Below are 15,371 nucleotides of genomic sequence, written 5' to 3' on the forward strand. Positions count from 1 at the left end.
TTCTGTAAACAATTTAATGTTGCTGACGTTATATTGGTTTTTATATTCAAGAAAATTGTTAATGTGCCCCCCCCCCCCCTGGAAAAGATCCTGCGGGCGCCCATGCCCTGGTGTCTTCTGCCAGAGTACAGCTAAAACAGGTATCACGTGGTAGATAAAGGCACTGTTGAGTGCATTCTGTGAATAAGATGCCCCTAGATTAAATGTATTTCCTTCTATCATTATATCTTTATCTTTTTCCTGTCCCTATCAACCATCATCTAGATGCTGTAAGCAAGCAAGCTATTTGGTCCATAATTACATAGCTCTGCCATCTGTTGGTAATATTATTAAGTATTATGAAGCTTTATTGAGTGAGTGAGATACTGTGAACGAAGTCGCTGCTGAACGACATACTCAGCAGCTTCATCAGGCTTGATTACTTCATGAACGAACTACTTCATTTGAACGGTTCACAGTAAAGAGTGTGAATGAGTGAAGTAGTTCATAGGAATGAACTGGTTCGACCCATCGCTAGCCAACAGATGGCCCATCCGCATTCTCTTTGGATCCAAGAGGCCGTGAGTTGGACCCATAGGCGCTACTTGCGCACGAGCAGCATACGGAGGAAGGGGAGGAACGTCACGTGCGTCCCACAGTCGGTTTGCGGCTTCGCAGTCTAACTCGGCAAGTGCTAGAAGTCGGTCTCGACCTCGAGAGTATTCAGGTAACGCTATACATGTGCTCAGATTAACAATAGTTTTAGTCTTCAGATAATTGATTGAATATAATCTAAATTTAATTGTTGAAGACTAAACTTTCGCTCCACGTTAATCTTAGATTGCCAGTTCAGCTAATTGCTTAGTTATAAGTTATAAACTATCGCTGTGATGAGATTGAAACCTGGAATAGGCCTAGGTTTCTGTTAGATTGGTCCAATTGGAACTTAAGAAAATATTACCATAGCTGGGAAGCAGGTAGTGTTATTTTTATATTTACACAAATTATATCTGGTGTGGAAAAGTACTACGCGTATTTGCGTTCGGTAATTATATTCATTTTACTCTTTTTTTTATTCAAACTTCAGGAACCATGCGCTCCCTTCTGGAAAAAATGTGAAGGGGCACGTTACAGTATAAGTTAAACATTTAAATATCGCACTTCAGTTAGGTCTACTGTCCATTCTCGTCAATTTCTTTTTAAATTTTGATTTGCTGCTCCGTACTAAGATTTAACAGCGTCATAGTGTAGGACAGTAAAAGGTACTTCATAATCACTCCTTCGCGAATGGTTGTTGAAACAATTTGAAGTCATAACAGCCGCTCAATTAGCAACCTGTCACTATCAGTGGTTTTCGGTGGATCACGACCTAACCTGTCACTATAAGTGGTTTTCGGTGTATTACAATTGTTGCAGTAAGGGATGCTAGCTAGAGGCCTGTTGGCCGCGCCTAATCTGGGGGTTTGTTTGCTTGTCCCCAACCAGTGGTTTTGCCATCAGCCGGACCTGACCAAACCAGACCAGTGCTTTTCGTACTTGCCTCACGTACCTCATACCGGTACTCGTCAAGTTTTAGCCACATCACGTCAGCCGCAACATATCGGACCGTTAATGTCTCTTTTACGAACCAGCTAGTGAAGTCTTAACCCAATCTAGAGTGCCTGTGAATTGGGGTAAGTCTTCTCAAACAGCCAAATATACCAGAGCATAATTCATACATTTTAGCTGTCGCTGCACGTCCCTTCGAATTATCCGCCATGATTGCAAACCTAAACTTTATAGACCCACGAACAGCAGCCGCGGAACGCATTCTCTTTGGTGTTCGCCCGTTGCCGGCGGATCCTGCACTTATACCATATTTTGACAATGGTTCATTCCACGTTAAGGAAACAGTATTGCTCTTATAACACGGTTGCCATATCGAACGGCTCTGCGCAACACAATCACGGGGAAACGGCGGCACATAAATGTGTGAAATTCAATATTTAACTTCAAGATAACAAGCGGAATAAACTAAGCTGCAAATTATTTGTATGAACTAAAGGGGGCGGGGAGTTTACAGGGGCTATTTTTGGTTTGTACAGAATCAGAGGTAAACTACGGCACACAAAATCCTCAGCATTGAAGTGTAAGGTAAATCGGCGGAGAAAATAGACAAATAATTTTATTTTATTTGTTATGGGCTCGAAGGGTGAAGGATGCATTTAATTGCATTTAATAAATTTCCCCAGACGGGCTGAGTGGCTCAGACTGTTGAGGCGCTGGCCTTCTAACCCCAACTTGTCAGGTTCGATCCTGGCTCAGTCCGGTGGTATATGAAGGTGCTCAAATGTCAGCTGCGTGTCGCTAGATTTACTGGCACGTAAAAGAACTGCGGGACTAAATTCCGGTACCTCGGCGTCTCCGAAAACCGCAATTAAATTTTCCCAGGCAACGCGGTGTACTACTGTTCTGTCGTATCGCTTAACAAAAGACAATAGTAAAAATTTAATGCGGTCTTACAGAAAACAGCAGTAATCAAAATGCTCCTAAGAACAGCTAACCCATGACTCGTCAGTGTAAAAGATGTTCCTTCTCTCGTCTTGATATTTCTTAACGGGTACATCGCGCATTCCTATCTACGAAATGTCACTGTAAAATTTGTCACAAATGGAACATAATTGCTTTTACACAGTTGAAGTCTAAAATCTGCGGTAAATTGATAAATATTATTTTTGGAGAATATTGTGTATACCTACTTTACTACTTTACAAGTGCTTTTCGTGCTACGCTCACAGTAACACGTCTTTTGTTTTCGTACACTTTCAACAATGTAGTGTGTGATGTCTGTGTTCACTGAAGATCTTTGCTTTCGTTTCATTGCTTCAGTTGTCAATCACATTATTTCCTGAATTGTATCGCGATATGCAAGATTTAATAGGCGACAAAAAGCTATGGCCAATGTACATAAGAATTCTGTAGACTAGTGATTTATTGGTCCAGGGATCATGCTATTTTCGAACAAAAATTAAAAAAAAATATTTATTGGTCCAGGGATCATGCTATTTTTCTTTCAACAAAAATCATTTTTGTGGTACTTACGATATTTCTCTGTAATGTGCAGCACCAAGTTCTTGAATGCGTCCTTAGTTGTTTTTCCGTAGAGTTCCAGCCACATCACTATAACATGGTCATTTGCCTCATTGAAGAACGAAATAACATCGTGAATGCTGTTGACCTCCATTTTGCTGTTTGAACTGGCCGCTCTAGTCATATGGACAAAGATAATGAGAATCCACAGAGATAGCACTCCCATTACACGGTGCCAGCCCTGGACCTCAAGTCGAACCTCCCTTCTGCGGACACCGTCGGTTCCGAGGAAAAATGTCCGTTACGGGAGGTTTCCGCTAAAACAAATTTGTAAAAATAATCGAACATTTTAAGGCAAAGAACATCCACCTTAAATATAAGCATACACATCCTTATTTTTATTATTCTAAGTCATTTCTGTGTTAGTATTACATAGAGAGCTATTATAAGTGATTTTACATAATTTACAAACATTACAACTTCGTGAAAAAATCCCTTGTTACTCATGTTTAACAGAATACTGGAATGCTACAGTATTTCTGTCTCACTAATTAGCGCCTGTGCAGTCTTTCCCTTCTCAAGTTGACTACCTGAGCTCGACCTTATCAGCGATAATCCGAGTTATGTATAGAATGATGTAAGAAGGGAAGAAAATCCCCAGGTAACTTGAGTCAACAGTCTCTGGCAGCATTTCTGGGCAATAAGAATTCTCGGAATAGGCCTATACACCACTAGGTAGAACTGCATTCCGATATACCTTCTCTCCCCTTGCACTCGAAATAGTACAAACCTTCAAAAGGGATTTCCTTATGTCTGCAGAATAGTTTCAAAAGAACGGATGACATGTGTTCCGGCGTAATAAATTGTCCTGCAACGTGTAAAGTGTCCGCTTAAGTGGGCGGGACAAATGGCAATGTCCGGAGTTCGCGGTGTTCGCTTAAATGAGGCCAATTTAACACTTCTTATGTAAAATAAAATCGGTTCTGAGAAAAATTGCCCGTATAGGGAGGTGTCCGTTAGGGCAGGTTCGACTGTATCTAGGTATTCTGCCTTATGGCAGGTCTTGTCATGGAATGAACCTCTTCCACTGTTGCCTGTCCTGTGCCAAGTTTTTCATGTCCGACATTTGATATTTTTTCCTTCCTCTTCGTTTGCTTTTCATCATTCCTTCTATCAGTAAACAGTCCCTCCTCAAACAATGTCCGATCCAGTTCATTTTTCTCCTTCTAATGGTTTGTAACATACTTCGTTTTTCTCCAACTCTTCGTAATACCTCCTCATTCCTTACCCAGTCTTCCCATTTCACTCATTCTATTCTCCTCCATACCTACGTCTCTAGTGCCTCCAATCTTCTCATCTTTCTTTCTCAATGTCCAAGTCTCTGCGCCATACAGCGCTATGCTCCAAATGTAACGCTTAGCAAGTTTTTTCCTCAAATCTTTGTTTAGTGGTCCACAAATTTTTTTTTGCCCTAAAGCCTTCTTTTGCTATGGCAATTCTTTTCTTAATTTGTTGTGCAATACATATCATCTCTGATCATACTTCCCAAATAATTGAAGTTACTGACTTGCTCTATTTCTTCTCCCCCTATACTAATGACAACTTCTACCTTTTCCTCCATTTATCATACTTTTGGTCTTAATAATTCTCATTCCATATTCTAGTTTCATGTTGAGTTTATCTAACATTTGTATCATTTCATGTTCGCTTCCTCCCATCACAACCATATCATCTGCAAATCTTATACACTGTACTCTCCTACCTCCAACACAAACTCCACTATTTCCATTAAAATTTTCATTGATTATTTCTTTGAGATATTGAACAGTGTCGGTGATAAAGAGCAACCCTGTCTTACACCTCTTCCTAATTCAATTTCTTCACTCAACTCATCTCCTATTCTCACTCTTGCTCTCTGGTTTAAATACAAATTCTTTATTAGCCTTCTATCCCTCCAATCAACTCCATGTTTCTTCAGGATTGTCATCAATTTGTCCCATCTGACACAGTCAAAAGCCTTCTCAAGGTCAATAAATACAGCATAAACTTTCCTGTTTTTCTCTATGTACCTCTCTATCACCCTCAGAAGTCCAATGGCGTCTCTTGTTCCAACTCTTCTCCTGAAACCAAACTGTTCTTCACCTATAAAGTTATTCAGCTTTCCATATATCCTTCTGTTGAGCGTCCGCAGTAAGACTTTGGCTGCATGTGAAATTAGACTCAATGTCCTATGTTCTTCACATTTTTTGCTGTTTTTCTTTTCCATAGGGATTAAGATGATTTCACTAAAGTCCTTTGGCCATTTTCTTGTCATGTATATTTGATTACATAATCCAATTAACTCCTTTCTTCCTTCATTTAACTTTTAACAGTTCAACAGGAATCTCATCTATTCCCATTGCTTTTTTAATTTTTCATCTCGTTCAGTGATGCTTCGATCTCTCTTCTCAGTATGGTTTCCCCTTTATCATCCCCTTTAACCATATCTTCCTCCTCTAATTCTTCATTTGGTTGATTGTCCCGATCATATAGCCATTCTATGTATTCTTCCCATCTTTTCATTATTTCTTGGGGTTCATATATCATTGTGCCATCTGTAGCCTCTTTCCTTATTGCTGTTGTTCCTTTTCTCTGAATACTATATTTGTTGCTTCTTTGTACATCAAGCCATATTTCCCTTCTTTCTCCAGTTGCTCTAGCTCATGACACTTTTCTGTCGACCATTTCTTTGCCTTTTCTGTTTCTTTTCTTAATTCATTATTTAACTTCCTGTAGTTACGCTTTCGTTCTTCTGTATTTACTGTTTTCCATTTCCTGCGTTCCTCCATTTTACTTATTTCTGATATTATCCATTCCTTCTTTGCCCTTTTCCTCTCCTTGACTCAAAGCGTTTTCTTAGCTGCTTCTTTTATCCCATTTTTAAAAGTTTCCAATCTCCTTTCTACATTTTCTGTTTCATTTCCTAATGTATTATTGTTACAATACTCATCCTCTAGTTCTCTACACTTGTCTTTATCTTTCAGTTTCTCAATATTAATTTCTTCTCTTCTTTCCTTTCCATACTATTTTCAATTTTATCATTACCTCTGCTACAACTAATATATGGTCAGAATAAATGTCTGCTCCTGGGTAACATTTAGCATTCTTTAGGCAGTTTCTGTACTGTTGTATCATTATATAATCAATTTGATATTTCTTGTCATCTAATTAATATATCCAAGTATACCTTCTCCTTTTGTGGTTGTCAAAGTGTTTCCAACCACCATGCAATTTTCATTACAGAATTCAATCAACCTTTCTGGACCTCAAGAAATTAACAAAAGACAGCACCAGCAGCGGAATACGACATAAAGGAGTCCTGTCTACAGGCCTCAAGTATGTTTTCATATTTCTCTAATAACGATGGTATTTCTTAATTAACCGCAGATTTTTCACTTCATTTAAGTCTAAGCAATTGTGTTCTATTTGTGACAAATTTTACAGAGACATTTTGTAGATAGGAATGCGCGACGTAACCTTTCTTAACTGTTGACAGATACTTGTGACGCCAAGATATGTCCTCTTTCCGTCAAACGAGCTGAATTCCCTTTCTTTTCGTACTGGAAACCCATGTCTCGCAACAAATGATACAAGGTTGAACTCGGGAAGGTCTTTTATCATTCTTCAGACTAGGATTTGCTGCAAGGTTGGAGGTTGGTGTTTAAGGAAAAAACTCTCACCTTACATCTTACACCTCTGCGAACAAAATCATTGAACTTGACTGACCTGCTGTCTTTCCGTGGTGCTTTACGTTCTCTTGTTTTAATCGGAGAAGCCAAAGGCCCTGTAGTGGCTGCTGATCGCACTTTATAAACAGTCCTCTCAGAAATGCCTGTTGCTCCAGCAGTTTCTCTTACCACCCAGCTGAGACTTTTATCTGGATTCTTTCGAGAAAGATAATTAAGTACGTTGAGCACAGTTTGCTTTTGTTTCTTCCTAAGTATCTCTCCCTGCTTATTTTTATGGACATTCTCATCCATAACGCAAATAAATCACTATTAATGATCATTATTAATGTTAAAAGAAAGAAATCACACAAGTAGGCTAATTAATCACATTACACTCACTCACCACAAGAAAAGTTCGCACTGATATAAAGGCCAGAAAACATACACTACAAATGAATACTGTGGGTGACTCTACAAAAGATCACAGTATTAATGTTACAGAAAGAAATCACACACATAGGCTTATTCCAGAACTGTCACTCAATACAAGACAAGTATGCTCTGATTTACAGCCTAAAAACACACATGCAATAAACATTGTACGTGACTTCACTACAGAAGTGTTCACAGATGCTTGTACCAGAGCAACATAGAAGGCAAATGAAGCAAGGCAACGAAGCGATGGCTGTTCCCGCCATTGTACTTTCTCCCTACAAATGTATTTATGAAAAATAAAATGTTATAGTTATTTTAATATCTGACGGGCAAAAATGCCTCATCCTTTTTATCAATCTTTCATAATAATTACAAAGTACCTTAATCACGAGGAATTATGGGTGTCTGAGGGGGTATGTTCACTCATAGGCCCGTAAGAGCAATACTGTTTTCTTAACGTGAATGAGCTATAGTAGATAAATTTGCGATAATTTTCGTGAAAACTAGAAAACTCTAGCTTAAATGATCACTTTATGTAACTTTGAAGTTCTAAGACAGAATTTATTGATTTCTAGAAAATCTATGGAAAGTGGGGTATAGGTTAGTACTCCGATTAGAGATTTAAGAAACTGTTTCACAGCATGAAGGAATATCAGCTTTGCATATTAAAATATATTCATGAATATTTGAGTTTTATTCTCTGCAAATTAAACTGTGTTAAAAATTTGAAAAAGCGAAAAAGATGTTTGTCCTGCGGCACTCATATATAACAGAATTTTGTCTTAAGGTGTACAAAACATGATTAGGATACAATGATTACAATAAGAGTAGTAGATACTTGGTTATACAGGGGTGAGGAGTAAGGAAGGAGCTACCCTGGTTCCGGTAATATTGCAGACTGAATGGAAATGAAATCTGAATTGAATATATAGTATGATCGATTGATATGAATTTTCTAAACCTTTATTACCGGTATCTTCGCCGACAACTGTCACACATGTTATATAACACTTCTTCATGTGAGACAATATAGTTTACAAGTGATTATTTTCATTTTGACTGTATTGAAAATTCAATTATTAATGTTAAACAATTAATTTATTGAAACCACCTATTCAATACTAGTTAAGTCTTTATGACTATAACAATGTCATTACATTAAGTTGGAGTATGGTACATGTTTCGCCTGGCATTGCAGGCATCATCAGCCATGAATTCTATCTCCAAGTCAGAGCTCTGAGTGGATGCTATATTAGGATTAATCATAGTAAATATTATTTACGTAACAATTGCAATGGAGTGATCAAGCCATCCATGTTCTAAAGTACTAATGTGACTTCCAAATCTTGTTCACATTTAATGGAGATATTAACTGTCAACATTCATGAGTTAGTAATGAGAACGGCACGATACATGGGTTTAAACCATCTGTACATTTTTACAACTTATTGGAGATTAACTTGTGCTAGAACTATTCTTAAAAACTTTTTTACACAATTTACACTAATGTATACAAACTTGTTACATTTTGAAACTAAAATGGTCGATCTTGTCTTGAAGTTTCAATGGGATGTCTTACTCATGTCCTGTCAAATGGAGATAATGCTGATACTGATATGGTATTGTAGTCTATTGAAGTCATAGCATTTAAATATTTCTTTTTATATTTGTAGGACATTAAACACGTTCAGCTTATGTTTTTTTGGGAAGGTCTAAATATTTTGTAGTCAACCTCACTTCTAGAAGAATGAGGTATCAGGCAAAACACGTACCATACTCAAACTTAATGTAATGACATTGTTATAGTCATAAAGACTTAACTAGTATTGAATAGGTGGTTTCAATAAATTAATTTTTTAACATTAATAACAATATAGTTTCACGAAAAACCTTATTGGCACCCGATACAGCAATGTTGGAGCTATATAATCGCCACCAGAATTAAGACACTCAGCATATCGTGGGATGAACCTGTGTATGCCTGTCATAGAAGTCTGCCGCCTGGGAATGGAACCAGCATGTGCTGTTAGTCTTCAGCTCTTTGTATGTGTAAAAATGGTGATGGGAGGACAGAAATTTGGTGAGGTGCATAAAAGATGAAAATCACTGGAAGCAAGATCAGGACTATACTGTGGGTGATCAAACACCTCCCAGCCTCATAATTCATAGATTCTTTCCTTCATATAACATTATTCCATCATTTCACACTTCCACTGCACCATATATCAGCATTACTTATTTAATTCAATGTAATGCACAATTCAATCCACTTCTCACGTAACCAAAATATTTCACGGATCAACTATCTCATTTCTACCAATATGTACCTTATTTATCCATATGCATTCATATTTAACCTGTTCTGATTTATTACTGGCAATAAATGATCAATCTTTATGAACTTGATATCCTACGATTCGGTATCATGTAACACATTCTATTCTCAAATTTCTATAAAATAATTTTCCGCCTTGTGAATACTTAATACACTTTATTCTATTTAATTACCGTAATTCAAGTTTTTTATCTAATGCATTCTGCTTTTTCTTTAGAATGAAATACAACGAATTCTCTACATTATCTACTATATCATTCCATACTAGACCTGATGCATCTTTCGTGATCTGCAAATGGTCATATAAGTCCTGGTTCAGACAACTTTTTTTAATGTATAAAAATCTAATTTCACTTTTTAACCATATTTGATTCACCTTTAACTGAGTCACCCTCTCGTGTTTTTGCAAAATGCCCCTTCTCTCTACCGACTTCAAGTGTTTCGGAATTAAATTGTTTGCTAGACAATCCTTACGAAATTTCAAGTCCTTAGATATTTTGGCTATGTTTATTTTTGTGTTTTTAAATTTGTTCATTAATTTTCTAGCCTGGCTGGCATGCTCAGAATTGACTATTTTCACCATTTTGGTCCGTATTGACTTATGTACAAATTTCTATAAAATAATCAGGTATCAGGTCTAGTATGGAATGATATAGTAGATAATGTAGAGAATTCGTTGTATTTCATTCTAAAAAAAAGCAGAATGCATTAGATAAAAAAAACTTGAATTACAGTAATTAAATAGAATAAAGTGTATCAAGTATTGACAAGGCGGAAAATTATTTTATAGAAATCTGTACATAAGTCAATACGGACCAAAATGGTGATAGTCAACATTCTATTCTCATCATAAATTCCTATCAATGGCAAGGTATATCATAATTAATTGAATATCGCTAATGTAACACTTCACTGTTATATGGTCACTTTCCTATCTTAGGATGTACTTTATTCATGCTGAAGACTACCGATCTCCTTCCTAAATACGTCACTTTTGGATCACTCACGTGGAAATACATGATATTGAATCATATCATGAAGATATAACGACCTATTCCTTTCCAAATAAAACATTCATCAACTACATTCTGCAAAGAGAAACATAAAATCATTTGAAAACTGTTTTTTGCTATGGGCTTTATGTCGCACCGACACAGATTGAAAAACATTTTGAAAAAAATTCTTATTCTATATTCGTCTGCTGGGATTGGTATTGGTTCTGCTACATCATCAGCTCCACTGGTCCTCCTTTGGTTATGGGCTCAGTCATCTGGGATTTCCTTTGTGAGTGTCCGGCTCTATGGCTAAATGGTTAGCGTGCTGGCCTTTGGACACAGGAGTCCCGGGTTCGATTCCTGGCGGGGTCGGGAAATTTAACCATATTGGCTAATATTTCTCAGGCACGGGGGCTGGGTGTATGTGTCGTCTTCATCATTTCATCCTCATCACGACGCGCAGGTCGCCTACGGGAGTCAAATCAAAAGACCTGCATCTGGCGAGCCGAACTTGTCCTCGGACACTCCCGGCACTGAAAGCCATCCACCATTTCATTTTTTTCCTTTGTGGGGAATAAGCTCTTATCTGCCGGTGATGTTGTCTGGTCTCCTTCATAATCTATGATCTTCATATCCATATTGACGAACTACAAGAATGGGGTTGACCGAAGGAGACCATAATTAGAAATAGGAAAGGATTTCCACCTATCAATACTTATTTATTGCACTTATCCTACAGTACTGATTTTGACCCTCTATATAGGGTCATCTTCATCTGAACAATACATTAACATATATATCGTGAAGCTATGATTAAGATTACATTGTCTAGGGAATGCCATATGATAACAAATAGTATTTGGTCATGTCCATATGGGGCATGTCGGAACGGGAACAAATGATATGCTTTAGGTCTTAAAATTAGGTTATGAAACACTATCTCTGTTTTCATTCATCCGTATTAAATTAAACTTGTATAATATGTGTGGAAGTGTATCTTTGATATCCCTTCAGTTTTCTTCCGATACATTTGTCATTTTACTTCCAAAATAACTTTTCTTCTTGAAATTGAATCTTCCGTTTTTCTCGCCTGTCTTCTCAAAATCAGTTCTCTCTTGTTCTGTGTTGATGCTAAGAATTTCGGAAGATACATTTTGTCTTAGCCACGGCCAGTATGATTAGTTACGCTTGTACCATATTACTTAAATTCTTCTGAGGATTAAAATATGTATTTTTAAACTTTATTTGCGGTAAATCATAACATCTTGACTCAGTGTATTGGCAATCAGGACAATGGAATGGCACAGAAGTAACACAGTTTAAATATATATTACTAATTTTTTTTTAAATTTCAGACAAGCATTATTCAGTTCTACAAATAACTTTAATGCTCCGGCCCCGTGTTCACTTGAAATCTTGAAGCGTTCAATCTTGAATACAGTTTAAGGCATCTTAAGGATCTTTTATCAAGAAATATTTTAAATCAAAGGTTTTGGTTCACGACGATGATCAGCTGTTAGTTCCCATGAACTTCATCATGAACAGTTTAATGAACAATTCAACCAATTTTATTGACTATATAACTTGTAAAAGTTTACTAATCATTTCTTTTAAATATCCTTGTGTATGTGTTTTTAATCTTTCCAATCTAGTAATGTAATTTTTATATCTGATATATTGTTGTAATTTATTCTAGCAGATGTCCCTTAGGGGTAGATACATGTACTAGATTAAATAAATTATGTATTGAATAGACTGACCACTTAAATATAATATTAAGTTATTCTTAAACATTCGCTACTTGACTTTATATTACATAAAATCAGCTTCATGGTCTGTATCGCACTTCAATAGATTCACAATTATTTATTTATTTTCCACCTAGTCGATACAATGATTGCTTAAGGCAATTTTTAATGGTCAAAAGTGGTACATGTTTCGTATATTATCAACATCTTCAGCCACATAACACTGTTTAGATGAAAAATATATAAAATTGACAAAGTAATGCTTTAGAGGAAGTGTCCTTAAAATTATTTTAAGTGTCCTTAAAATTATTTTAAGTGTCCTTAAAATTATTTTAAGGACACTTCCTCTAAAGCATTACTTCGTCAATTTTATATATTTTTCATCTAAACAGTGTTATGTGGCTGAAGATGTTGATAATATACGAAACGTACCACTTTTGACCATTAAAAATTGCCTTAAGCAATCATTGTATCGACTAGGTGGAAAATAAATAAATACTTAATTGTGAACTTGACTTTATAGTCGGTGTGGGTATTTATCTAAAATGAAGCTGTTAAAGCTTGTCACCTGACTGTTCACACAACCATTAAGATAAAACCAGGCCTCATCCAAAAGGAACAAAAACTATGGGTCAAATAAATGATCATTCAGTGATGCAAGATACCACTCATACCTCACTCTTGTGGCTTGATCAGCAGGTTTTCAACATTGTTAAAACTGTTCGTGTGCATGCATGTTTTTTATCGAGCACTGAGCCAGTAGTTTCAAATGTATTTACAACTACATGAATCTGAGCTTGTGAAGGTGACACTTCACCAGTAAATTGCTGAATAAATGTGTTGCGTATGCATTGAGCAGACTCTTACTTAAAGTAACTTTAACATATGAAAATAACTCATGTTAACAGCTGAAATTGAGTGGCGACTGCTAGGTCGAACACTTGCACGCACCTTGCAAGGTCAAGAACTGTGCGTGCGCCTCCCATAATGCTGCTTAAGTCTGGGAGATTAAAAACTCTGGACAGCCTGGGTTTATAAGACCCTGTATACATGTCTGAAGATTATGGTTTCATAGCCTTTCTTTCGAACAACTTTCCCCATACTTCGTTAGAAGTTAGACCATTTTCTTTTGGGAGGAGAGTTTCTTATTGCACATCATGTATTCTTAAGTCAGCTGTGTAGGTATGACTGACAAGTTGTTTCTTGTATTTTCTAGGTAAACTGGACATTGAAGGTGGAATGTTCAGCGCTGTCCATTTCTGGTAGATCAAGCAGCTCAGAGAAGACTGGAAGAGGCAGCGGTGTCGACAAACTTTCCATCCGTACTCGACAAGCTCCATCACTGTGGTCTCAAGTTATGATGCGAAAAGATTTCCTCTGTACAGAAACAGGTCTGTGTTGCTCCATTTTGACTGTTAGATGTAGCTCTTTACTTTTAATACCTTGGATAGATGGTTGCAGTTTGTTTTTAATATATTTTACATAAAGAAACCAGTCCTTCTTTTAATGATAGAAGGGTGGTGGGGTGTGTGAGCATCTGCTAAGTGTAGATTAAATTTGCTAATGGCCTTATATTCTTTCTATTAACGTACTACAGTGTTTTTCTTTTAACTTTGGTCACAGCACCACTCAGAGCATGGCATAGCTGGCGCGATGACACTTGATTGCTAGCCAGTATAATTGAAAGAAATTAATGAACAGTTATGAAAACAATTTATTTGGTCAAACTCAACAGATAAAAATTTAAATGACGTCCTAGAGCACAAAAGTCCCCTGTATTATAATATCCTAGTTCACCTAAAGATAATAGGAAGGAAATATGACTTCATAACTAACATGAACAAGCTAGAATGCTCCAGTTCTCAGCTAGAATCCCCCTCCCTCACAAGAAACGGCAAACAATGAAGGACCTGAGGACACAACTTCTTCCACTTCCCCGCTGCACTGCGATAACAAGCAAGTTTCCACACACATACATACACACACCAGTACATCAGACAGAGGGCAGAGACAACAGCCAGAAGACATCTCTCTAGAAATGTAAAGGGAAAATAACACTCTGGATGTTAAGGGGGTAAGTTTTTCTTACAACAATTAAAATGGCCATTTTTTCGGCAACAGTTTCCATCATACATATTTCTCCCATTTCTTTCTGGTTACAAGGAAGGCTCCGTGACTTAGGCGGCAGAGCGCCGGCCTCTCGCGTCTAGGTTCCGTGGTTCAAATCCCGGTCACTCCGTGTGAGATTTGTGCTGGACAAAACGGAGGCGGAGGCTTTTTTCCGGGTACTCGGGTTTTCCCTGTCATATTCCATTCCAGCAACACTCCAATATCATTTCATATCATCTGTCATTCATTGATCATTGTCCCAGAGGAGTGCGACAGGCTTCGGCAGACGGCACAATTTCTATCCTCGCCGCTAGATGGGGGCTTCATTCATTCCATTCCAGACCCGGTCGAATGACTGGAAACAGGCTGTGGATTTTCATCTTCATTCTTCCCGGTTACAAAATGGGTTGCAAACTATTAGCCTACTTATAAATGCAGTCTAATGCCAAACAATCCTTCCATGGAATGCCAACTCCAGTAAGGTTATAAATTTTGTCAATATGCATGTTATAACTAAAAATTTTGAAAACTTAAAAAAAAAAAAAGATCCAGTATATTTATTTAACGTATGGCATATACATGAACAGTGCAATAAATTACAGGTTTATATCTACATAGGTAATCGCCTGTGGCGTCGCCAGTAAAAATTCCCTCGTTTCTCCATTGAAACGCCTCGGTGGGCATTCTTGTGTGATGTGCTTAAGTTTGCCTCTCAGCACCACAGTCGCAGCAGGATGATGACTTTTTCCTCCATTTATACAGCAGATCTGCACACACACACACACACACACACACACACACACACACCATGGTTAGTCCGGATCCGGTTTAACTTGGACCATACTTTCCGAGGTTGTTCAAAGCCAGGTACCTTCTGTGTAATGCACGGCATATCTAAGGATTCTGCTGAAGCAAATTGTCTCCATTCATTAGACCATCTCTCCGTCAGGAGTGGAGATGCTCATGTCCGTAGGTTTTAACCTAAAATTACCCT

At 37.4% G+C, this 15,371-nt stretch overlaps 1 protein-coding gene across 1 annotated transcript in view; it reads left to right on the forward strand.

Annotated features, from left to right (window-relative positions):
* LOC137502885 (uncharacterized) overlaps nt 1-15,371 on the forward strand; it is a 41,658-nt gene that overhangs the window by 9,173 nt on the left and 17,114 nt on the right. The window contains exons 3-4 of the mRNA XM_068230064.1: nt 578-706; nt 13,485-13,659. Coding sequence (XP_068086165.1) covers nt 578-706; nt 13,485-13,659 — 304 coding nt within the window. The remainder of the gene's footprint in view (nt 1-577; nt 707-13,484; nt 13,660-15,371) is intronic.

This window comes from Anabrus simplex, chromosome 13 (assembly GCF_040414725.1).
Source record: "Anabrus simplex isolate iqAnaSimp1 chromosome 13, ASM4041472v1, whole genome shotgun sequence".
Lineage (NCBI taxonomy): Eukaryota > Metazoa > Arthropoda > Insecta > Orthoptera > Tettigoniidae > Anabrus > Anabrus simplex.